Source organism: Cyprinodon tularosa, unplaced genomic scaffold, assembly GCF_016077235.1.
Source record: "Cyprinodon tularosa strain WSP-4 unplaced genomic scaffold, ASM1607723v1 ctg35, whole genome shotgun sequence".
Lineage (NCBI taxonomy): Eukaryota > Metazoa > Chordata > Actinopteri > Cyprinodontiformes > Cyprinodontidae > Cyprinodon > Cyprinodon tularosa.
The window spans coordinates 1,827,413-1,854,247 of record NW_024039063.1 but is presented as its reverse complement, the minus strand read 5'-3'; the positions used below and the strand labels follow the sequence as shown (position 1 = coordinate 1,854,247).

At 36.0% G+C, this 26,835-nt stretch overlaps 1 protein-coding gene across 3 annotated transcripts; it reads left to right on the top strand.

The window, feature by feature from the left end:
- The first annotated feature begins 1,500 nt into the window (after window positions 1-1,500).
- Window positions 1,501-24,174, top strand: LOC119789897 (transmembrane protein 125). 3 transcript variants are annotated; one of them, XM_038295089.1, is made up of 4 exons: window positions 1,501-1,736; window positions 13,919-13,996; window positions 14,929-15,112; window positions 19,575-24,174. In XM_038295089.1, the coding sequence occupies exon 4, from the start codon at window positions 19,961-19,963 to the stop codon at window positions 20,657-20,659; it is 699 nt and encodes a 232-aa protein (XP_038151017.1). In that variant the 5' UTR covers window positions 1,501-1,736; window positions 13,919-13,996; window positions 14,929-15,112; window positions 19,575-19,960; the 3' UTR covers window positions 20,660-24,174. The 3 variants fall into 3 exon arrangements, with proteins under 3 accessions (XP_038151017.1, XP_038151019.1, XP_038151020.1); XM_038295091.1 differs by lacking the exons at window positions 13,919-13,996; window positions 14,929-15,112; XM_038295092.1 differs by lacking the exons at window positions 1,501-1,736; window positions 13,919-13,996 and having other exon boundaries at window positions 14,832-15,112.
- The last annotated feature ends 2,661 nt before the right edge of the window (window positions 24,175-26,835 follow it).

Below are 26,835 nucleotides of genomic sequence, written 5' to 3'. Positions count from 1 at the left end.
TTAGTGTTGAATGGTATCATGTTTGGTATTCTATAGCATTATGAATTAGGATAGTCTTCTATAGTTTGATAAACTACATATTGCTTGCATAGATCATTTTCTCCAAATCTTATAGGTGCATTACCGCCACCTTCCAGACTGGAGAATGGATCAAACAATAAACTATTATCTTCTCTCCATAATGCCTGTTCTCCTTAGAAAACTAAAAATACTCCTAAAAACTACATCCTCAGATGATCTCCAGTGGAGGACTTTAGCTATTTTTTTGTAAAGACCCGCCCTCACCACGAGCCCATTTCTCCTTGTGCACGCACCTTTTTAAAAGTTGTTGTTTGCACATACAAGCTTACTTTCCAAAAGAAGATTTGCAATTTTTCCACCATGTCAGACTCACCACGATAAGTGAAAAATGGGGAAATAGGACTGCCTCATGTAAACAAATCACCAGAATGATTGACAATTAGAAGGACCACTTATTTTGATGATCCACCCGGAAAAAGAACATTCTCCACCATACTTTTAAGTATAATAAATATTTTTCTTTATAAATCAACTCACAAATTATATGAAACCTCTGCATGAGTAATAACTACATTGAATGTGCAGAATTTGCCCTATTTCTATCCACATGCTCACAAATCCACAGCCTCAACTTTCTACTAAGATTTACACACAAGAATTAATGATGTAGTCAAAATGTGTCTGTTAGTTTTAGTACCACTGAATGATACATAAAAAACACCATATATAACACTGCCAGAGTGTCCATTAGTTCTTAGAAGGTGTGTTTATGATCTAACTGTTGCATTCCATATTATTGGCAGAAATAGTGGGTGCAAAAATCCAATTTAGCATTAGGGCCCCTTTAAGGCTTGGCCTTGCCCTGGAGGGAAAAAAATCATCAATGACTTTAGTGAAACCACTATGGCTGCAGTGAATGTAGGACAGATTTCTAGGCCTTTTCCATTAATGATGAAAACCTTCAGTTGTTTCATAATAAAAGCTGACAGAAAGACAAATAAGGAAAAATAAACAAAAAAAAATTTAATAAAAAATAAAAGGAGGGTTGGAGTGGTTATCACAAAATTGCATCCCTTTCTCTAAGAAAGGGGAAAACATTTTTACAATGCTTTGTCACGTGATATGAATATTTGCCTACAGTATTTCTTTTTCTTTTTTTTTTATCCTGTAGTGAAACACCTGTATTTTCTCATTCTGGGAAAAAAAAAGGATTTTCTATTCTTTTATGAATTTGCAATCATTGTCAATGCTGTTATGGACAGACACATCTATCACATACTGCCTGAACTGGTAAAAACCAAAAAACCAAAAAACAAAACAATTCTGCTCAGTAAATCTGTCAACCCCTTTAGGTTTTTATATATTAATGCTTCATATCACGTGCCGGGCTGTCCGCTCAGAGCTGCGGCTGTGCAGCCATTGATTGGCCGCCTCTCGCTCTCTGTCTCCACCCAGCAGCTTCCCCTGCCGCTGCGCGCAGCCACACCTGCATTAAACCGGGGAAGTCCGTCGGTGAACGGACAGAAGCGGCAAGGCGGACACCGATATCAGCTGGAGTTACGGAGATTTGCGCCTTCGGTTCCAGAAAGCACCAATGGTGTTCAGCGAGAGAGAGTTGTGGGACTTTACGCACGTCACACCTGGCTGGAAATTAAATGAAAACGGAGGCGCACGGCGCAAAAATTGACATAAGACTGACAAAACCCAGCGCGTAGGTAAGACACCTTTAATAATTCCAGTATTACAAAAGAAGAGTGCTTCTCTATTAGGTTATAACTTTTTCTACTTTAAATCAAACTCATATTACATCATTTTAAACTTATATTTATTTTCTTATGAATGATTTATTTGATTGTTGGCATTAGTTACCCCTTCTTATGGCAAGGCAATTTTATTTGTATAGCACAATACAGTACATGGACATTTCAAAGTGCTTTACATGATTTAGATAGTAAAATAGAAGAACATTAAAAGCAAAAACATTGTCTTATTAGTGTCTTCACCTTTCCCTGCACAGTTTTTTTTTTTACTTTATATTATTGTTAATATTTTTTGTATGTGCAAATGAATCTAAATCTAAATTTACAGAATAAACATCACAAGTGATGTATTACACATATTGTGTTTGAATTTAACTCGTTGTTTTGCTTGCATTTTTATGTTTCATCTTTAAATTGAGGCAAAATTATTATTATAGCTTCATTTGGATCTGTCAGATAAAAGCTCTGCTGTAGCCCATTAGTACATGTAGCTCTCTAATTATGCCTCAGTACTGTATAGGTTGAAATGTTCATCTAAAATTTGTAATATAAGGAGTTCACAAAGTATGCTCCTAACTATCGGAGTTTATATTTTAAGTAGATCAAATAAATGTGCAATCTAAATCATACTAATATATATGGAATCTCCATGGTGCTCCCTTTTCAGCTTCAGTACCATACTGCTGTGTTCAGGCTTCTTATCTTCGGAGAAGTCAGAGGTCATTTAATATTCCATCCAAAACAAGGAAGTAAAACATGATAACATTATGAAACGCCTCAACCTTTGGACTGAGAGGAAGGCCAGAAAAGTGTTTAGTGTAACATTGAAATACACTGTATGTCATCAATTCACAGGCTACTGTCATGTCAGTATTGCTACACTGTGGAAAATCCATAAAACACACATAAAGGAAGTGTTGTTGAAGCTGTATTCAATATTGCAATTGGAACAGGTCGATACACGGGTGCATGGGCCTGACCCCCCATGGGCTGCTCATATAGATCGATTATAATGTTGAAGACAGATTAATCATGACTGAGAATATGAAATAGGGTTACGTGCTCTCAGTTTTTCAGAAACACTTCAGTGCTTTTAAGATGACGTCTAGCACTTAAAATACAAGTCAGGCTGAAAAAAAAACATGTGATAGAGCTCGTTAAGGAAGAGCCTGAAGTCAATAATAGAGCAGGATGAAAAAAGAGGAGAATAACAAAGTGAGTCATTAAATAAGTCTTTGGCAGAGTTGTGAGACTAGAGTTTATGTGTATGTGTGTAAGAGATGGACATCACAGACTCCGTGGAAGTAAATGGGGGATTAGGATTTGAAATATCTCTCAGAGTTTTTTTGAATGCACTCAGTCAGTCAAGAAGAGTGTCAGCAATAGCAGTAGCACCGTGGCATGTAACAACCCCTCTAATAAGCACAATCAGTTCCACACAAGCCCTGCAAAAGATTACAATGGTGTATTTCTTCAAAGAGATTTTCCTCTAAATTTGTCTGAGCCATGCTTCAAGAAGTCATTGGTAATATTTTATTACCTGTAAACACTCCAGGAAATACTTAAAGCACAAAACTGGTTTGGCACAAAACATAAGGGATCATCCATTATTTTGCATTTATAACAAAGGAAAATAAATACATTAACAGCACAGTTTCTTTGGCATTTGTCAAACTTTCCCAGTTTTCAATTGATGTTTTTTTTTTCTTATAAGAAGAGTCTCTCACCTCAGCTGTAGAGCAGGTCATCCAGAGCGATCATGGGCCTCTTGACTGCAGCTTTGATCAGTCTTTTCCTTTTTTGAGCTGAAGTTTAGAGGGATGGCCGGGTATTCGTAGGTTTGTAGTAGTCATACTACTGTACTTCCATTTCAATATTATTGCTTGCACAGCGCTCCTTGGAATCTTTTAAGCTTGGGACATCTCTTTTTATATATACACAGCTTTAAACTTCTCCACAACAGTATCTTGGTCCTGCCTATTGTGTTCCTTGTTCTTCATGATACTCTTTGTGCTTTAAACACATCTCTGAGACAATCTTCTTCTTTTCTTTTTTTTGTAATGTTGGTTGGCAACCAACTTATAGGTGCATTACCGCCACCTTCCAGACTGGAAAATGGATCAAACAATAAACTATTATCTTCTCTCCATAATGCCTGTTCTACTTAGAAAACTAAAAATACTCCTAAAAACTACATCCTCAGATGATCTCTAAAACAATTTCCTTATATTAATTTATATTTGTTCCTACCAAACTCCCTACGTAACATCTCTCCTTCCTGAGCATATTTATTACATTCTAAAAAAAAAAAAATGTGCTGTACTGTTTCTAATTTTCCACAATAATTACAACACCCTGTACTATGCTAATTAATTATTTTAAGACTACTGTTGAATCCTGTATGTCCGAATCTTATTCTAGATATATCTTCTTCTTTTTTAATTCTATTACATTTACTTTATTGTACAACCTTTTTTTGAATACTATAATAAAACATAGCATTCCGTCCTTCATCCCATTGTTCTTGCCATTTCTTCCTGATATACATTTTACTAATATTCTTTATCTAATTTTTACTTATTTTAATATTTAAATCAACAATATTTTTTTTTTGCAGCATTCTTAGCAAACCCATCAGCTAACTTGTTCCCTATAACTCCAATGTGGGCAGGAATCCAAACTTAGCTAGTTCTACATCTCTAATAACTTTCTTTAATCCATTTAACTAAGTGATAGGACTTACTCCAACCATATCCTGTCTAGCCTTAAATTTCAATATAACTGTAAAAACGGTCATAATTATCTTCTTTCTTCCTCATCCTCAAGAGATTTTTCACCAGCATTTTGTCCCTTTTTAATTTGATCTTTTCCCCCTCTTCTATTTTTAACCATAGACCATCCTATGTCCACTTTTAAATTCTGCTTATAACCTGCAAATTATTCCTGTTTGGTTAGTTGAACTCGCTGGCTTAACACCTCATTCGGCCGAAACAAACTCCCAGAACTCGGCTCCTCTGAGACAATCACAGAGCAGATGCACTCATAAGGAGACTTGATTAGACACAGGTGGATTTTATTTATCATCATCAGTCATTGAAGTCAACATTGGATTAATCAGAGATCCTCACTGAACTTCTGTAAGAGAGTTTGCTGCAGAAAGTAAATTGGCTGATTAATTTGGCATGCCACACTCTTCAGTTTTTTTATTTGTTAAAAAAAATGAAATATCCAATAAATTTCGTTCCACTTCATGATTGTGTCCCACTTGTTGTTGAGTCTTCTCAATAATTTTAAATGTTATATCTTCATGGCTAAAGGCTGAAATGTGGCAAAAGATAAAAAATTTGAAGGGGGCCGAATCCTTTTGCAGGGCACAGTGCTTAGATTAAAACGATCAAAGTGTAAAGATACAAAATAACAATGTGGAACAATGGCAAGGATGAATAGATTCACATTCACTTTTTTTAAGAATGACTCAAAATAATTTGATAATGAAATAAACTTTTTTTAATATAAACAGCAGATGATTCCATGCTGCGGGTGTCGTAACGCTGAATACTATGTGGAGCAAGCGAAAGAAAAATTTTATTAGAGCAAAGGGAACAGCCAGTATCAGATCTTTGTAAGTTTGTTAGTATGATGAAAATGAAATAACGTTTCCCAATCTCTAACCAGCCTGTTTTGAAGAATATCTATCAACTGTGGAATAATCCAATTTATATTTGAGCAATGAGAATGTTGGATTTTGAACTAGATATCAGATGCAGCCCTGCTTCCCTAATGTCCATGAATCTAAAATCAGATACCAAACTATTATTAGTTAGCTGGGGTGTACGGGCTCTTCATGCAACAATCACAGTGTGCACAACACTGAGGAACACACAGTCCCCCTTGCAGAAATCTATTTAAAAAAAAAATGTTCTGATCAGTTGTTTTTTTCTGTGTTCCTATTTTCTCACAATGCTCAATGGCAGAATGGAGCCCTTTGCTGTGAGCCACAGTAATTAAACAAAAAAAATCCAGTCTCCTCCTTGTTGATTTTTACCTTTACCAAATTGCATGTTATATTAGAAGGATAAGGCTGTGAAAGAAGGTGCTATTGGCAAATAATAACCAACCAAACTTTTTAAAAACAAAATTTGTTTCTTAGTTTTCATGTTTTATCTAAGTATTTATAACATAATATGATTACCATCTATTGGAACCATCATCCATCAAATGTTTATCTCCGTTCTATACTTTTAAAGCTTTCTTTAATCCTACATCTAATAAAATGTTACCTACTGCTCGGCTTTAAACATTAAGAACAACCTGATTCAGTTTAGCATCTTAAGATGATTCTTAAAGATGAGTAAACATTGCGGCTTGCATCCAAATTAGATCTCCTTGAAATTTTATGCAGATTATACTTTTGCTTTTATCAGCTTCATATCTGCACGGCCCCCTGAAAAGTGAAGCACCAGAAAGGACTCATCATCATCTGCATGTTAGAAATGAATTAACTAATGTTCAACTAAAATGAGCTACCTTGAAATTAAGTATGCTTCTTAAAAAAATGAAAGATTAAGAATGTGCAAATGTGATATTATTGCTATCAAACCACTGTGTTAATGGTAGCACTTAGAAAGTTGGACAATCACTGTATTTGTAATTGTGATAAGTTGGACAACCCCCAACCCTCCTCTTTTCTGTGTTTATTTACTTGCTGGCCCACAGGCATACATTTCAGTGTTATTTGCTAAATTCAGTTTCACAATTAGACAATGTGAAAGTAATATTTACTGCTTAGTATCTGGAAATATTTAAGCCTAAAGTGATGAAATTTAAAAAGCAATGTTAGATGATAGGAGAAGAAAAAAGTAGTTTTTTTCCCCATAATCAGCAGTAAAGTGACAGAAGGAGAATCCATTTTAAATGCTGGTTGACTAGTGTCAAATATTCACTGCTCAGTTGTGCTATTCACAACTGATATATATATTTTTTCCTCACCTTATGATTCCTTGTTTGAATTGAAAACTACTTCTTTAATTCAGATAGGTTTATTCTTTGCCGGGTTTCATACATCATTTGTTTAGAATTTTACATTAGAAGAGATGGTGTTATTAAATGTTAGTTAGATCATCAGTGTTTCAACCTTCAGCTCCTTTAGTTTAATTATCCAGGATAAGAAACTGAATCCAATTTTAATGTCTATCAGTAATTAAATATGCTTATTGATTGAAAAAGGGTAGCATAGGTAATTTAGTCAATTTTCATTTTGTCCTATTGCAGTATGTATTTTTGATAATCTACTGACTAGTAAATAAGGGTAATCTGACCAAACCCACTGTCAGCAGGAGGTCACCAAGAGTTATTCTGGGTTAATCAGGGCTCTTAATCTCTTATGTTTGGCAAGAGTCCAAACAGGAAAGGAAACCACAACAAATGTACATTTGGTGTGATTCATTGGCGTCGCCAGACCCCATTTACTGGGGCACGTGCCCCAGTATAAATGAGCTGTGCCCCAGTATAAATCTCATGAATATTTGCAACAGTGATACATTTTTTTAATGCATCAATTTAGATAATTCCAACGGGAGGAGACGTATATTTCTACTCAAATGCGCAGCAAGTGTGTTGGTAACTCCAAATTGAGGACGTATTAGCGCCCCCACGTCAGCGCTGCAGGTAAACTAACGCGCTGCTCTCAACTGAGTTGGATGGGACAGTGTGCGGCCGCGACATATTTTTAGTTCTGGTAACGTTTCTTACCTGTCAATTTTATTATTTTCCCAGTGAAACCACATGATTTATAGGCTACTAACTGAAAATTACTGCATTGGTTTGTAGATGGATATCAGGAAATTCCTCACACAAAGCAGAGACAGGTAAGCAGTAAAACGAGATGAGAGAGAGGGAGGTAAGGTCCCGTGATGAATTTGTGATTTAATCTAACCAGTTACATTAGGAACGTTATAAGCAATATGATAGATATTTACATAAATATGAATTTACGTTTTTTGCTGTAGAGGATGAGAATGAAAGTGCTGGAGTAGGAAAGGAAGGAGGAGGCGAGACTGACAGGCAAGAGACAGGAGAGAGACAGGACCATGAAGGTGATGAGGGAGCAACAACAGCGTCCACAAACAAGAAGGGGACATTAGTGACTTAGGGGAAAAGCATGATGGTCCTAAACAAGTGAAGTTGTCCCACTATCCCCAGCACAAATTTGGAATAAAAAAAATGTTCATTTAATTCAAAATGATTTGAAAGCTTTTCCTGGTTGAAAAATAAAGCCTTGTTATCAAGGATATGCAGTGTGTTTTCAACATGCTTGATAACATCATGTTCCCAACACTAACGCAGGTCATCCAGATCTCCCTCATCATCCCAGTCTACAGCTGGAGTTGTGAAAGGTCATTCAGTGTGTTGAGAAGGATCCACACTTGGCTGAGGTGCACAATGGGACAAGACAGGCTCCACCATCTTGCTATTTTATCAGTTGAAAAGGAAGAACTTTCTAAGCTGAATCAGAGTCAAGTGATTGACCGCTTTGCAAAAATGAAAAATAGGAGGTACACTTTAATGCTCAAAAAATAAAAGAAAAACTTAGTTCATGTTGAGTTAAACTTCCCCTGAACTAAAACTCTGAAACCTAGGAATTAATGATTACTTTAGAATGTGTATAAGGAAACTTTTTATTTTTTATAGCTGCAATGTTGAAAATGTTTATGTATGTTAAAACAAATATGCTCTTACACTCATTAATATCTCAGCTGGTAATTTTGGTAGAAATATATCAGGGTGGGGCAGTGTGCTTGTCTGTATTTGTGTATGGCAGGAGGGGCATATACGATAGGGGGCCAGTGCCCCAGTAAAGCTTTATGCCTAGCAACGCCCCTGGTGTGATTTAAAATGTGTAAAGAAACTAATATATCAAAGATTAATAATCTACATGTGATAGTTGAACTGTTTTTTATCACTATAATCAATTCTTAACAAACCTAACTACAGAGACAAATAAAAGGATTGTGTTTAAGTACATAGATACACAATGAGTTGTTTACAGGCACAAAAATGAAAGAAGGATCAAACAACACATAAGTTGCTGGATCCAAAATGAATGCATGGTGTAAAAAAGGAAAGAAAAATGCTTGTAGTGTAGTTAGGAACAATGTGCATTTATGAAACATAGAAAGTGCTGCTTGCATTGTTTTCATTGTGAATAAAAAATGGACATGCTTCACTTCACAGCAGGTTTTCAATGTTATAACTTAAACTGGGATAGCACCATTATGTCTCTACAATGGTAACAAAACAAGTAACCCCACCCCCTCAAAAAAGGGGTACAAAAAAGAAAAAAACCTTCAAGTTTCAGGTTATGAAGTGAGAGTGTATGTGAGTAAGTGTCTGCCTTTGTGATTGGCTTTGTGATTGACTGGAGGTCTGTTCTTGACATACTGCCTCCATACATGACTAGCTCTTTGCCCTTGAAAATATAATCGATGTTCAAAGAATGTATGGAGTGACCTGGCTGACCTGGCTTAATCTTTATTGTAAGTAGTTGGATCAGAATCCAAGATTTGCCAACAAGGGTCGTTAACCAAGCTGATGGAGACTGATATAAGCATTTTTGTTGACATCCTTTTGTCTTAGAAAATCTAGGTTTTAATAAGTCATATCGGTTTCTTTGAGTAAATGGTGAAATACGATAAATAATGTTAAAAGAAAACAGGTGTATACGCTGGCATATATTGGACGAAAGGGCAGGTGAGACTCTGTGGCAATCTTATCTTATCTATCTTATCTATTCTGAAGTACCTAAACCGCAGGTATCAGAAAGGAGAGATACAGCATGGAGACTGAGAGAAGGCTTAGTTGTGACAACAGCAGATAAGCAAGATGGCAGGAAGGTGCAGAAAACCAGTGGATGATGGAAAAATAAGATGTAGATTAATGTGTGTGTGTGTGTGTGTGTGTGTTTGACTATGCATAGCATGTCAGGAGCTTTTTGGACTCTGGAGCTGTGATTCACCATAAACTGAGAAAATATCACAGTCGGAAATGGTCTAATTAAACCTGCTGGGGAGATTACTGTATGTGAAATGGAAAGTCTAAAACCTACCTAAATTGCCTGAACGTATATAATCAGAAAAGCTAGGAATTTCGACTCTTTAATGAAATATGATATGGTGATCTTTTGAAATTCAGATAGTAAAATTTAAGCCGCAGCTGAGATTGATGTAGATGCACGGATATCGGATATTGAATAAAAGGGGACATTTCAACTGATGATAGTGCAGTAAAATGATTTAAAGTATCACTCATGTCTTGGGAGCTGCGCACTAACAAGATCATAAATTTTACTACATTTATTTTAAAATTTATACATAGAGTTATGGATATATTTCCACTGAGGCTATTGGAGTGGTGGGCCAGAATACTTATTGCTTTGAGATCTACTTCTTCTAAGCTTTAGTGATTTCAAGCTCTGTCATTTGAGTCCAGAGGTGTTCATAGTGTAGGGGAGAGAAGTGGATCTTTATTAATGTTTAAAACCTGACAGCATAAAAAAAAAAACAATTTTTATTTTGTGGCCAGCTATCAAGAAGTAGAAATACAAAATGTTGCTAAAGACATAACATTTCTGGCTAGTTTGGAAAAATGCAGCCCAAACAATTGAACAAATTTGTGACATACTTTCCTGTTGAAAACAAAGGTTTGAATCATGACTACAGCAGGGTATTAATTTAGAGGACCTGGGCTTTATAGTAATAGCTTAAACTGATATAGGAAGAAGTTGGCTTTCTCAAAACATAAGTGTATTCAAAATGTTATGGCATCATGAGTAACATTAATAAATATCCAACACTCTTGCTAACTTTCATGTTTTGCGACCCAATGACACCATATGAATTTTAAATTACTATTTCAGAGAAAAAAGGAAGACGTACAATCGCTTTTTGTCCAATTTTAATGCTTATTCTTTTTATCTCTTCATTTTTTTTTCCTACTAGCTTTTAGGTCATGTGACTGAATGCCACGATTATGTAAAATCATTACACACTGGACAGATTATGAACACTTTTTAAAATCCAGCTGCATTGTATTTACTATTTTTATAAAGTTTTATGATGACAAGTATTATGATTTTTTTTCATTATCTATTAAATGGAAAAAAAAAGTTCAACCTTCAAAGTTACATTTATACAATGATCATTTTTATCCTTTTTTTTCACACCTAAAAAACAAGAAGATCTATTAAAGGCAAGAAGTGTAGTACCCTGGTTATTAAATCTGCACACCCTTCAGCTAGTACTCTTCTGAACTAAATTTTGATTACATTTCAGCATTTAGTCCTCTGTCTTGAGGATACAGTGAACCATTTTGGCTTTACTGACTGTATCTTAGCAAACGCTTCCAAATCTATCAGTGTGAGGATCTATATCTCACAGTCATCTTTAATTGATTTCACAGATTTTGTGTCAGATGTAGTTCTAAATTCTGCCTTGTTGAGAGCAATCTTCTGAGGCCTCTCTTGGTTTAGCCATTCAGATTGGACTTAAATGCTGAAAGATCAAATCAACCATCATGTTAAAACTGCTAGAACACACTTGAAAGGTTATGGGTTAAAAAAAACCACTCAGACATGGAACTAGTCATAATTTTATTTAACTTGACAGAGGCACCAGTACCATGTAAAGAAAAACAATCCCAAATCATAATGTTGTCTCTACCTTTAATCACTTTGAGACACATTTGTCTTTTGGAATTATGGTCACAGTTTCCTGTTTTGTTCCATCTGTACAGCCCCTTTTTTTATACATGAATTTTTCATACAATTATACAACTATACTGACTCACAATTAGTGGGTAAGTTAATTTAACTGTTGTATGTATCCTTTTTTAAATCACAATATCCTACATTTATCTGCCTATTTACATACAAGAAGTGGATACACACAAGCTCAAATGGCTTCAATTATTTTATCTGGTTCTACAACAACTTCCCTGGATTCAGAACTGTGGGAAAAGCAAGGAAGCTGAGAATACCAATAAGCAGTGGTGAAACTAATCATAACGTGAAAGTTAGGGATTCCATTAGAACAACAGCAAAACAATAAGCTACAATTGCCAGGATATCAAGAAAAACCCACAAATGTAAGATCAATTAACTAAAAGCAATGACAAAAAACATTCAGAACCAAGATATTTGGAATTTAAAAAATCTTGACTATCTATGACCACACTATCTATGACCACAACTGTAAATGCAACATTTAGATTGGAGTTAAAAAAGCTTATGATGTCAAGTAAGCAGCCACTGAAATCAAAATTGATCACTGGTTTTATGGGGATATATATGCTACACAGGCAAAGGGAAAGTCGTTCAAATTAAAAGGAATTACTTAACAGCCTAAAAACTGTGTATAAGATGTATCTGGACATTGCAACATAAAAATGTTCCAGAAGACCGGGACAGTCCACCAGTCATTGCCTGGTGAAGGGAAAAGTGAAGGTTCTGGTTGGTTGCCTCAGTCTCATTACATGAATATGATGTACTTTAGCCACTTTACGAAGATCTCAAATTTACTATTCATGTAATACAGCATGAGAATTTACAGGAACTGCAGGGTTTCTTGACAAGAGGAACGGCAGCAATAGCATGTGAGAAAATAAAACTCAAAACCACTGCATGACACAATTCACAATACATGTCAAGGCACTTTACAATTCAACCATATCATACAGTCAAATTGATTCAGATTTTTCTATCTTGGGAAAACCAGCTGATTGTATCGACTCATTGACTCGAAGGCAATCCATCACACCAAGCATGCTTGTAGCGACAGTGGAAAGGAAAAACTCCCTTTTAACAGGAATAAACCACCAGCAAAATCAGCTCTTCTGAAGGTTTCTTGGGGGTTCAAGGAGAAAGAAGCAGATATACAGATAGAAGCAGAGATACAAAAGGCAACTGTCAACCAGCTCCACAGGTTGCCCCATCCAGGAAACACACAGCCAGGCAGACAAGCGTTGAGTAGCTCCCATGTCAGAGGATGAAGAGAGCACATCCACTCAGTCACTGTCAGAGAAACAAGAATACACTGAAAAACAGGACGATCTCCTACATCTATAAACAAAGGTGTTGAAGGCAGCTGCACAGCTGATATTTCTCTCCAGGATGGTGTCACAGCCACACAGGAACAGACTAGATGAAGCTACTATGAGAAAAAGCAGAGAGAGCATAGCATTAGAGATTGAACTATCAAATCTGCACATTGGGAGAATAGAGATAGAATGAAACAGAATGATGAAAAGGAGTCCCTATGTCCTCCAGCAGTCTAAGTCTATAGCAGCATAGCTACAGAGATAGCTCAGGATAACCTGATCAACTCTGACTATAAGCTTTATCAAAAAAGTTTTTAAGCCTACCCTTAAAAGTAGACAGGGTGTGTTTCCACGGACTAAAACTGGTAGTTCGTTCCAGAGGAGAGGAGCCTGATAACTAAAAGATTTGCCTCCCATTCTGCTTTTAGAAATTGATAGGAAAAAATAGTGCTACATGCTGACCCACCATGTACCCCAGATTTAAGAATTTGATGATTTAAACATTAGATAAAGTTCATTTTGGTAGGTTATTCTGCCATTCTAAATTTTAACAAAGTAAATTCTTTTTTTTCTTTTTTTAATAAAATAATTCACTCTTTAAACTGTTGCTTTAGCTAAATAATGCTAATATGAACAACATTCTCCTAGGGCAGTTACATTTCATTCACAGTTAGTTCTCTCCAACTTATGTAGTTTCTTGCCATTGTTTGTCAGCGTACCTGTTTTGGGGTCTAGAATCTCATGCAATCAGGTTTTGATTTTTTTCTTTGCTCTCAGCAGTTAAATTTTTTTAATAGAAGCATAATACATGGTAAATGTCAAATGTTAGACACTCCCTCATGCTAATCAGAGAACCAGGGTTTTATTCATAACCTTAAGATCTGAAATGATTTACACTCAGTTACTGAAGCGTGAAGTGTTTTCTGTAGGGTGTGTACACATTTTATACCCACTTTAGAATAGATGTTAGGGAGCCCCAGAGGCAAAGTCACAGAGCAGAATAGGCTTTTTCAGTGAACTTATTTCTGTCTTTTTGTCTCTCTTAGGTTTTCCTTTGTGATTACTGGCAGGGAGAGAGAACTAACACTGACTCGGCCATTGGCTCTTCACTGTTTCTGGACAGAGTGAGGCTCCTTAAGCTTTTTTCCTGTCCATTGTGTTTGGAAGTAAAAAAAGAAAAGAAAAATCAAGCTTGTCTCCATAAAGACCTATTCAGAATCACCTTTCTTGGCCAGCGGCAATAGAATCATCCAAGAAGTGCAGTATCCCTCGCTCCAAGCTATTCCTTTATCCTCAGTCCCTTCTTTTCAAAACGCTTTACACCTATACATCCCCCTCAGCCTCTTTCCACTTTCCAGTCTTTTCTCCTATTTGAAGTCCCACATGACAGCCCAGAAACATCCGTTACCCTCCCTGCTCTCCTCTCTCTCCAGCCCCTGCGGTGCTTGGCACCAGTGCCCATCACATAGACAGATGGAGCCAACCCTGACCCCTCTCCTCGCCCATGGGGAAGCCAAGAGATTCAACGCCTGACTTGATGAGAGGGGTGGGGGTTGGACTGAGTGTAAGACTGTGCGTGAAGAAAAGTAACAGGAAGAGCAGAAGGAGAGCATCATATTGTCACCACGGCAACACATCACACCAAATCCTGTGGACTCCCTGTTAGACGTAGCCAAGGTTCTTAGATGAAATCACGCATAGCTGGAAAAACGGATTGGAAAGGACCTGATGTTTTCCCCTCAGCAACTTTTAACTTTTGGTGTTTAAATAATCTTGCATTAGTTTTTTCTCTATACAAGGTGTCATCAAAACACTCGATCAGTAGACTGAACATTAAACCAATCCTGGATTAAATTAAGCACTACATTTGGAAGCCAATTTAAAAATTGAGTGAAGAGGTGAGACAGTATGGTTTTTCAAGAGTTAATATCACCCAAGGAAACAAGAAGAAAGACATCTTATGGGCTTTCACACAACAATTGGAAATTAACTCCGCAGCAGCATCTGTTTAATTTTCCTGATGTCTGATTTTTTTTCTTGTTTCTTTTTCCATCAGTTTTGTTTTGCTGTTTTTCAACTTTCTCTGCTGATTATCGGGACCCTGATTACCATATAAAACCAGGCAACCAATTTTAAAAGAACTACGCATCACCAATAAAATGAGTCACTAATAGCCTGTGAAATGAATCCAGCTGGTCAACATAACAGAGGGGGGAATACAGGCATCCCAAAGCTCCCAGGTAATTGGAGTGCAGTATACAATGTTTTACTTTGAGGCACAGCTCCTCTGATGACCTTGCAGGCTGAAAACATTGAGCCAGCAGTTGCAGCAAAAAGAATGGTGGTTCTCTGTGACCAGGGTTTATAGTTGCAGTGTCTTTCTGGACTTTTCATCTTCACTATGTAAATTTGTCTCACTACAATGTCTAGCTTATTTTCATTTCATTTTACACTGCTGGTCTGAGCATCTGAACACACTTATTATTCCTTTCAGCGACATATAGATATTTAGAGACATATATAGATATACATATAACAGTGTCATATTTCTAAATTAAATAAGCTTTCATAATTATCTCGTGCAGGTTTGTACTCGTTTTAGAAGGTACTTTACAAAGTGAAACAAATTGACATTATCAGCAATTTGGGATAGTGTGTGATGCTAAATGAAATTGACCTTAAACCAAGAACTTCAATTGCCAGCAGTGTGACAATTTTACAACTTCCAAGCTTATGAAACAACATGGTTATCAAGTGCATGTTAGATCTTAGTGCATGTTAGATCTTAGGTGACGTGGGAAAAACATAAATTAAATTTGAGCAGAGGAAATTGAGCATAAACCCAAAAGCTTCCCAAAAGCTTTTAGATGATGAACAAAACACTGAACTCAAGCATCAATGCATAACATATAAGAGGGTAGTGATATATAAGTCCACAGCTCTAAAATGTTTAAATGGTGGTTTGTTAAGTGGAAGGAAGAAAATCAAGAGAAATGTTGTCTGAGATCAAGTTAAACAGATGTTGTAACTTTTACTCTCTTTCTGGCTAACATTACTTTATGTAGACAAATGCATTGCAATTGGTATCTGCTGTCTCTTCTGTGGTAAAATATATTTTATTCTCATTTGGTTATTTCTTTCTTTGTGCTCTTGAAGCCTGAATTCTACAGATTTTATGTAAGGCTGTCTCAGTGTTATCCAACTATTGTCTCAAGGTAAAGCAGGTTTCAAAAAGACTCTTTGAAGGTTTAGGAGAAAATTCTTCTCTTTACTTTCATAAAACTCAAAGTTGAAGTGCTCACTGTATCTCTTTTGTATTTCCAGTAAGTGGCCACACAGCCTTTCAACATATATTCTTTAGAAACCTTTTGTCTGCAAGGAAAACAGCTTATTTTTCTTTTTCAACTATTAGTAGACCTCTCTGGTCCAAACATGATGGTGTTTCTCTGTCTTAGAGAGGTAGCTTATGCAGTAGCTTAAAAAAGTATTTGAAAGAGTTTTAATCTTATTTGAAAACCCCTTAAAAGGTATTGTGTAATCAGTTAATTGAGATTTTTTTTTACATTTAAAATGTAATGTACCCTTCTTTAAAAAAAAAATTTGAATTACATTTTAGATTTTTTTTCTTTAGTCTTTTCCTTGCCCTGTTTTAAGCTTTTAACTAATCCTCGAGCAGATGTTTCACATAGTTGTGTGCCCAATTCCGAAACTAGAATGAGGTAAACAATGAACATCTAAGGACTGTAGAATTGCTCACATGAGCATAAGCACAGTGATGTTTTGAAATCTTAGTCCAAAGTTTATGAACAATTTTTCTTCATAGCTTTCTGTTTTTAAAAGGAGGCCCATAAACAGTAAAACCATGAGTCACTGCTTTGTTTGTACTGTTATTTATGACAACAATCTGATAAAACTGATATGAAAGAGTTTAGAGGTCACATAATGGATAAACCTAGAGAGGCAGACACAGCTCAATGGTCGAGCCTCTGTGTGTGTTTGAGGAGAAGAGACTGTGGCAAACACCGCAAGTAAGATATAGTTGTGTCATTAAGGCTTCGATTTTATCTTTGTTATGGTCTTTGTTGCATGCCGATGCTTCTGGTTCAATCTTTGGGTGGGTTCCTTATTTTATGTTCCTCTGGGCTGTTAAAAGAAATAAAAACAATATTTCTAAAAGAAAAGGGTAGCATGGATAAAGGCCTTAGTAAAAGTTAGCTTCAGTATAAAAGATTGTTCTCAGCTTCATACTTTGGATGGATCAACCCTTCAGACAGCATAACACACATTCACTCACAGTGTTTTTAATACAAAGTGAGGACCTGGCATTTACTCCAAGCCTAACCATGGCACTTACTGTACCATAAACCTAACCATCACTGGTGTCACTACACGATCCGTCCCGCCGGATCCTTTCTGCACATGGGCGAACAGAATTCCTTCTGGGTAGGCAATGCTTAGTTTTTCTTACTTTTTTATTCTTTTGTCTTTTTCTGCATATTCTAAAAACGAAAAAAGTGATACACTTAAATAGCCTTTCGAACTTTACTGTGACTGCTCTGAGCATGTCAGATGATGATGTCACGTAATACAATGGAGAGAATATAAAACGTATCCATTTCTTCCAGAAAAGTCTTCAATGTTTTCTATACAAGTAGTTTAACATTCTTTAATGTTTTAAGTATATAAAGAAGTTATTTCAGTACCATTATTATGTACGTTTTTGGCGATCCAGATCTTATTATTCTGTTTGCGCATGCGCAGGACGGATCGTGCTTCCAGGATGGATCGGATAGTGACAATTGGTACATTCCTCACCCTAACCTTACCCCTGAATTACACTCCTAAACCAAAGACTACAGTAGTAAAAGGGACTTGCCTTATATTTAAGTCCTCACTTTACCTGTAAAATACGCCAAATATATCCCCTCCTTGCTGCAAGTACAAGTACACACCCTTGCACACCCATACAACTCAATTATGGTGCTATTTCTGTGGCCTTACCTGTCACTGACACTGAGCTGAAACCTGTCGGGATTAATTAGCGGCTCACAAACACACACAAACAGGCCTTACTCTACCAGTGTATCTTTATTTGTGTCTTTGACAAACACGGCACAGTTACGCCATTAAAGTGATAAAAAGCACACAAAATGTTCATATGGCCACCTTTTACTATTCATTTATAAATTATGGTGTTGAAAAGAAACACATGCAGTATATGTGTGTGTGTGTTTTTCAGCCTAATTATTCATCAGACAGAATGCAGAGAGCTTCCAGGACAGCTTGTTGCCAATAAACACCTCCCACCCCCCTGCTCTGCTGTAATTACCTCACTCTTCATTTCACACCTTGGTTATGCACCCTATATCTCCTCGTGTCAGGGTGCTAGTGCTCTGTGTCAGCATAATGCAACACCTGTCAACTCCAACGTTTAGATACCTTGTTTTTTAAGACTTTTTTAAAAATATTTTAATAATGAAAAAGAAATCCGGAATAAATGTTTGTGGTTCCGATATAGGTAAACAAACAAAGCGCTAATCATAAAACTGAATGCAATATCATGTTTTGTTTACTTAGACTGTCATAGTTTGTTGTTTACCGGAGCGATATTTGTGTTTGGGAGATCAACGTCTGGTGAGGACAAGCTGTAACTCCTGTCAGCTTATGTTGGCATGCACAGGCCCATACTGTGCACTGCTGACTTTGATGGAAATAGAGCTGCTGACAGTTTTTTAAAGGCAAGCTGTTGACTGCCATAACCTTGTAGATGTTTAGTATCTGTGTGTAGTATATGTGTTAACATGATTTTTAAGAGGCTAGGAAATGTTATAAATAGCATTGCTGATGCAGAAATGCTGAGAGTCAGGGAAATGTGCCATCCATAACGATGATAATCTACATTATACATAAAACATAATAGCATCTTGCATGGGTGTTTGAAAGGAATTGTAAAAACATAAATGGAAAAAAAGTACTTTGTGTGTTTGCTCCTGAAGGTTGTTTCTGTCTTTACACCCAAATTGTTTATTCTATAGAAAGCTGATCCTTCTTTTTAGCAAGCCACTGTGGTGGCAGCTCATTACCATAGTGATAATGAAAAATAGAAAAGGTTGCTGGAGTCAGCAGGTTTTTTTTTTTCCACAGCAGGATGTTTTAGCGTACAGAAAAACAGCATCAGTTTGCGTAAAATAAGAGGTGGAACTCAACTAAATTGTGGCTAAAAACTTGCAACTTGATGCTAAAAAGAAAAAATACAGTTTCAGATGTTTTAAAATCTGTTTTATAAATGTGTTAGATTAAAAAATACACAATTTGAACTCTATATTTTTTTAAATCAGGTTGAAATTCTTTCCTTTATTCAACATAAAAGGTTAGATTCTTTATCTTGTGCTGAACAGACAACTTTACTAAGTGTTGTTTATTCAGTGAGTCTTTAATCATTTAGATCTAAACAGATTTAAGTTTTTGTGCACATTTAGGCAGTTTAGCCAAGTCTGTGTGGGTTTTTGTGGGGAAGAAATATCGAGGAGTACGAGATCTATTTCTGTGCAGTGATTTATTGTCTGGTTAGGAACAGAATAAATGTACCCAGTCAGTCATTGCAGTGTGCTTTCCACCGATCTAAGAATCAGTGGCAGAGAGGGCACCCATGAGAAAATACACCCCACACACCACTGAATATATGTCTGTCTTATCTTCCAGGTGACTGCCGCCGTGGAGGAACAAGCTAAAAATTCTGCTGCTGCTGCTTGGATTCTTTGCTTTGAATATTGATGCAGTAAAGGACAATTTGTATCCACTGGCAGTGAGCTTGAAAGATTTTCATTCACACAAAGGCAACAGACCTAAGCTGACTTTCTGGGACCTTCCTGTACACACTGGTGCACACCAGGCTTAGTCAAGTCTCATCAACTTCTGTCACATTTTAGATTTCCATTTAGAATTAGTTAGAGTGTTTTACGTTAAAAGTCTGCAATCTTCTTTTATCCTTTTCATCAAGAAATCCAGTATGGGCCAAGGTTATTGGTGGATTCCGCTTTTTTTTTAAGGGGCTCATCAATACTAATCAGGCTGGGACTAGCAGCAGGATGTCAGAGTTGGACAGCTTTCCACCTTTGAATGAAGACAGAGGCCCAGATCTAGGCCTGAATGGTCCAGCGGACCCAGTCCAAATTCAGCACAGCATCCTTGAGGAGCAGGTAGAGCTGTGGTGGTTCAGAGATCCCAGAAAGTCAGTACTTTGCTACTGCGTCGCTGTGCTGCTAATCCTGGGCTGCGGACTCGGAGGCGTCACCCTTCTTTCCACCACCACCAGTGTATCGAGTGAATGGAGGCTTGGTACTGGCACAGCCATGTGCCTTCTGGCTCTGGGGGTTCTTCTCAAACAACTACTCAGCTCAGCTGTACAGGACATGAACTGCGTTCGGAGCCGACGACAGATAGACATGTTAAAGAGTGGCGGCTTGTCGGACATTTTGGTTGTGTTAATCACAGGACTTTCACTGCTAATTTGTGGAGGAGTTCTTCTAAATTTGGCCCTGGTTTACGATATGCCAAAGCCAGGACAAGCCCTGAACGACATGTACATCTCTGGAGTGGTTTTGCTAGCAGGAGGAGGAGCGGCCGTGGTGGGCGTAGGAATATACACCGCGGTGGCTGTCCTACTTGAGAGGACAAGGCATGGACGAAGACTTGTAGACCGAGTTCTGAATGTGTTTACTGTGTCAGGACACATGGACCGCCATGCTCGCAGAGAGACTGCCTCAAGCTTGGCCAACCTAATATGAGACCCAACTGCAATAAAGCTGTGTGAACAGATTCCTCTCTCACCTTAATTAGAGCAAAATGTAACTTCAAAAGATTTTCCTGATGAAAAGAAAAGATGGACACCTCACCTGATTAAAATATGCATGACGGAAAATGAATGCATTTGTAACAAAGACATGATGGGTGTGTGATATGATCAGACACAGAGCAAAGGTAAAGTGAAGCACAACAAATGACAATGATAAGAAATAAAATATACACAATGTATATATATATATATATATATACACACACACTATAAAAAGACATTTTTATCTCCAAATCTTCCTTATACCAGTCGACCAAGAAGACTAACATTTTTTTTTCTTCAAAGTCAAAGCTACATAAAATAATATGCCTACCTATAAACAAGTTGAGAAAGCCCAGCTGACAATTTAGTGGCTTTGTAAGTGTCACAATATTTGAGTTAAAATGGGCACATCTGGTTGTATTTTAAGACAACATCTTCAACCTTGGACACTTGGGTATATTTTCAAAATGCTTGAAAGTTCAACATATATCTCTTTAAATAATTATATGCAAATATAATCAACATTAGAATGTACAATCACCATTCAGTTTGTGAAGTAAAATTTAATATTGCATTTTTGGTCATATTGATAAGAAGACAAGCTCAACTATGATGTATGGTTTACTTGAGCACTTCAGGAAGTAGATAGTGTCATTAGGAATGAATATTATCAGCCAAATGTCCAAAGAATGGACATAATTTGGTCTTTTAAAAGTATAATGATCGGTATCATAGCTCTAAAGTCATTATAAAGTTACTTATGGACCGACAAGTCAATATTTGGAGTGCCTATCTCAAAGCCTTGATCTCAACTCCATGGAAACTTCAGAGAGAACTGAAAACGTTTATTTAGGGTTATAAATTATTGTGTGGATGTGTGGGTGCAAGTTGTCAAAAAACAAAAATGATTTGGTTACCTAAGCACTGTCAGGAATAATGGGCCAAAATTCAAGCAAACTATCATGAGAAGCTGGTAGGCAAAAACTTAGACCCAAGTTATTTATTATTAAATAGAGTTCTGCCAAATATTAAGGAAATGTATGTTCACTGCTGAATCAAAGATAAAAAAAAAGAAAAAAAAAAGTACTTAAAATGAGAATTAGCAAAATAAAATAACTTTACTGATCTTACCCAACTAGAAAATATTGGGATACTTAATGCCAGAGAGTGATAAATAAATATGTATTATTTTATTTAAAAAATGGATACCTAACTGGTTAGAACTGTGTATGCATAAATTTGTGTAATAATGTAAAAAAAAAAGACCAAAATTGTATGAAAGCTGGCATAGAATTGTTAATTTATATAGAATTTCTGCCAAAAATTGAACAATTGATGAGAGGCTATTTTTGTTGAAAATTACATTAACTTAAAGTATTAATGGAATGATGAATATCAGTTTAAGTGAATCTGAATGTTCAGAGAAAACATACGTACATCTTTATCAGTTTAACACTGGAAGCAGCGGTTACTTTGTTGTTTAGTGGTTAAACACTTCTTAGTTAATGTCTTAAAATAAAATCTTGTTCTTTAAAGAGTTCATATTAATTTAAAAGTGGTAAATTATACAAATGAGAAAATACAGTATGAAAATATTTATTAATTTAAGTAATCTTTAGATTTTTTTTCCCAAGCTCTCCATATTAACAGCTATGAATCTATTCAGCTAGTGTAGGATTTTATAAACACCAGAACTTAATTGTTGCCAACTTTATTTTTTTCCTTGGTTTCTAAAAGTAATTTATTACACACTTTTTATTGGGAAACTAGCCATTAAAAGACTGCAGAATGCGTGGAGATTTTTTTATTTATTTATTTCGGCATTATTTGATTTGCTTAGAACAGTTATATATGTTTTCGATATCCCTACTCTTTCAGATTCTGATGTATCACCTAAAATGATCACTATAAATGTGACATGTGAGAAAATAGATGAACAAATATTGTTTACATCATTTCCTACATGGTGTTGGGTCCTTTTCATCTTTCAAATATATTTTAGCATCAAAGGTTGATTAAAGTTACAGAGTCACATAATTGGAGCTTGAGAAAAGAATTATATGAGATTGTTTTTTAAATGCAATACAAAGAAAAGCATTGCTGTTTGTACTGTGTCTACTATATTTTAATATAGGTGCAGTACTCATTGAGATGGTAATATTTTTTATCAATGCAACTCTTGGCATTCCAAAAATTTTAAGCCATCTTTTGGGAGGGATTGGAAGAACTAACTGTGTCCTAGCGGTTAATTTAAGGTGAAGTTAAAACATTATGAGGTAGTCCTCCCTTTGTATATCGTCCCAGTAAGTGTATTGTATGAGTACCACTGACAATAAAACAGGCTCTCAAATGAATGCAATCAACCCCACATTTGACTATTGCTGAAGGTCTCTTCCTTTCAAAAGTCTTACTGTGGAGACTGGCCAAAGAGACTCTCCCTCCTGTCTAAGTACATAACAGTTTAGTTGAATATTTTTTCTTTTTATTGTGTATCAACATCCCAACAACTTTGAAAGGATTTAGTTGCTTGGATAATAAAGTCACAGTGGAAATGGAACATTGAAAGTTCCCAAATAATATTATGTGGTTGTTAAAATTAAACAGAATTAAAAACATGTTAATGACCTGTGTGCTCCTTAACAGAAGATCTGTCTAGTCGAATTTTAGAACTTATAATGAGGCTATACACTGCCTCATGCAGAGGAGCTCAAATACCTAGGGGTATCTTTCATGTGTAAGGTGAGAACGATGGATACATGGATATAAAACCTTATCTACAGTTCTACAGGAATTGCTCCAGTCTGCTGAGATAATGAGGGAGGGTTGCCAAAAAGCAGTTACTTTAATAAATATAAAGCCTTTACTATTTGCAAAATTATTCATTTACTTTTCTATCAAACAATGCAAATTCTTCAATGATTATATTAATTCTTGTTATGATTCGCAAAACTTATTTCTTGTATATCACTACCTCATAACTTGACTTTGAAAAAAAATTTTAAGTTACATATGTTGATGTGACATTTGCTTTTTCAACAGCTTGGATTAAACTGGATATTCATCTTTGAAGTAATCATAACAGAAAATAAAGCCTAAATTAAACTAAATGCTTGTGTTAAGTTTTACCACCCAGAACTGAAATGGAAATGGACACAAATGTATATGATGTATTGGATAATTACTAAATTTTTCAACTGAAAGGTAGACACTGCTGCTTTGTTATAGTTATTCTGACCTGTTATTTTCGGGCATACACACAAGCACTCATCATGTTGCCTCAAGACAAAAAAGGGTAAGACAGTTACCCATTGTTGGTGAGATGAGGGATGCCGACTGAAAGCACAATGCACAAGTCAATGCTCTTTAGGGGCTGGTATAGGCTAGTACCACTTTCTTTCTCTGGACACAGAAAGAACAAAATCGTTCTCTGATGTTGTATATTTACAATAAAGGGCTCTGTTATAATTGTTTGTATAAGAACTGTGTTTTTGACCTGTGTTTACTGTAGAGTGAAAACTCCAGAAAAGGCAGTCAGTATTTGTATATTTTAAAGATAGCCCTTTGAGATGCGTTGTCTCATTTACAAGGGGGTACTTGCAGAACACATTGCTTCCCCAATACCAGCCTGCTTGTATATCAGAATACACTTTTTCATATACATTAATAACTACTACTGTATGTAGTACATACATACAGTATAGTAAACATGTATTCACTGTGCTTCATAAAACAAAGCAAAGACATGTAAATACAAGGTAAGAGATCATAAATTATCTGGGGAGTAAGATGAGAATAAATGACTCAAATAGAGAAAATAAGAAATTAAAAGCACGACCTGGGTGACTGACAATATGAAATGAGGCGATAGAACTGGGTTTTTCCAATCTAATGAAGCTGTAAACTGAAAAGCACAACTATTTTGTTCCTAATTTCTGGAGATGGAGAGAAATAGATGAGTGGTAATCCTTATGCAACAATGAGAGCTGATTGGAATTACATGTAGACTCTTTTTAACCCTTTCATGCATAGTGGTCACTACAGTGGACAGTTATTAAATGGTTGTTTTCTCTTAAATGAGCATGTTTTAATGTCACATTTGCACATATGTTACTACAGTGGACGCTAATGTATCATCCTGCCACTTGTCAAACTGCCACCTACTCGTCAGCCTTTGCAAGTGACTTTTTTTTTTCCCACAAAAAAACAAAATGGCCGACAGAGGAGCAAATGGGTTGTGAGGGAGAGGAATATCTGCTCATTCCTTCTATTCTAGGCGATCCTTGCAGGTAAAAAAAATATGGGGACATCAAGTATCAAGTATAAATTCCAAGAATTGATTCTGTGTTATTAAAAATTTGTAAGTAATGTGTCCACTAAGTTGGACATTATGCAACTCCCTAAAGAAAGCATATTTTTTTTTTAAATTGATGAAAATGTTTTTTTCATTCATAAAGAGTAATAAAAACACTTGGTAAAAAAATCATAACATATACTATCATAATTCATGCATGAAAGGGTTAAGTAGTTAGGCAAATTTATAAGCTGGCATAAACCAGATGGATATTGTGTAGAATTAAAATTAAACTGCACATATCCATCTCGAAAGCCTTGCAAAAGGGACATTCAGTACAATTCTTCAAGCTGATTTGGCTAATCTGGTGGCACGTACCTCCCATGTCAAGCATTTAGCCAATCACAGCAGCGGTGCCAGTTGTGCCGAATCATATTCTTGATTTGTTTCACAACTAGCAGAGTTAACTGATAAATCAAACTCCTACCAAATATGGTGTGGAGGAACACACAAACATCTTTCCTATCCACAAACGCAAAAATTGTGTCCTTTTGCTCCTTTTTCTTCTAAAAAGGAAATAGAGGGTATTCCAGCTAAAACAGCCATTTTTGTTTGGCTTCATTTTTCCACCTCAGGATGACGCGTTGACATTATACGTGTCATTACATTTCACTGGTCTGAAACATTTCTGTATTGGGGCTAGTTTGTGAATGTGGAAATCTTGCAACAATTCATCTTGTTGCAAGCAAATTTAAATAGACAAATCTGAAAGTAAATAACCAATGAAATTTCCTTTTGGCCGTATGAGTCAACTGATACAATGACTAAGAAAATAGCGAATCCTGTATTGAGACATCAGAAAAAAACTGACAAAGACTAATAAGAAAAACATTGAGGGGATTAGAATTTGTTTCAGGAGCACTGCAATAAATAACATCAAAATAATAAGATAAATTGTCTCTAGTAAATATATTTTCATACAATCTGGATTTATATCATTTAAATTAATCATTTTCTTTTAATGCTGTTAAATCTAAAAGATAATTACACCAACTGTTTGTATTCTTGTTAATAAAAGCTTATCTATAGATAACTATATTTGAACTAACTCATAAATTGTTGGCATTTAGTACTAAGTCTGCTGAATGTCCAAATTAGAGTAAATTACAGTGTCATCTGTATATAAATACATTTTACAGTAAGAATAGATATGTTAGAGGTAATTTAAGAAGAATGAAAATAGTATTGGACCAAGGGATGAACCTTGCAGTATCCCTTTTTCATAATTTCAACATCTAACTGGTTGACCTGAGAGAAAACACATTTACGAAGATAATAATAAAAAAAAAAGCTGTCAAAAAAAGGAGCAATTACATGTAGTTTTTCTAAAACTATTTAATGGTCGACCATGTCAAATGCTTTCGCAAGGGGGCTGAATACGTTCAAAAGGCACCGTAGGATTTGGTCATTTCAGCCATTTTAGCTCTCTGTTGGTGTTACATTCCATGCAGGGTTTTTTTCCCTCTCATGATGGCTCCTCCTTCCTTCTCTTCCATCTTCCCTCATCTGAGACATTCACCAAGTGCTGGTGTGTTCTTGGAGCTTGGATGTTTCATCTTCAACGTTGGCTCTGATGCTCACTGGGCCTCTGCCTCTTTCTTTTCTTCTATTTATTTTTATGTATAGTCTGTGGATAAGGTATTTGGGGTGGAATCCACCATACATGGTGAGCAGCTTTCATGTTTTAACAGTAATGGCCTGAATTTCCTCCAATGGCCAATTTATTACCCCAGTAGGGTATCGGATTACTGGCAAGGCATAGTTATTGGACCTTA

Coding starts and splice junctions, on each gene's coding strand:
- LOC119789897 (XM_038295091.1), top strand. CDS start 19,961: ATGTCAGAGTTGGACAGCTTTCCACCTTTGAATGAAGACAGAGGCCCA.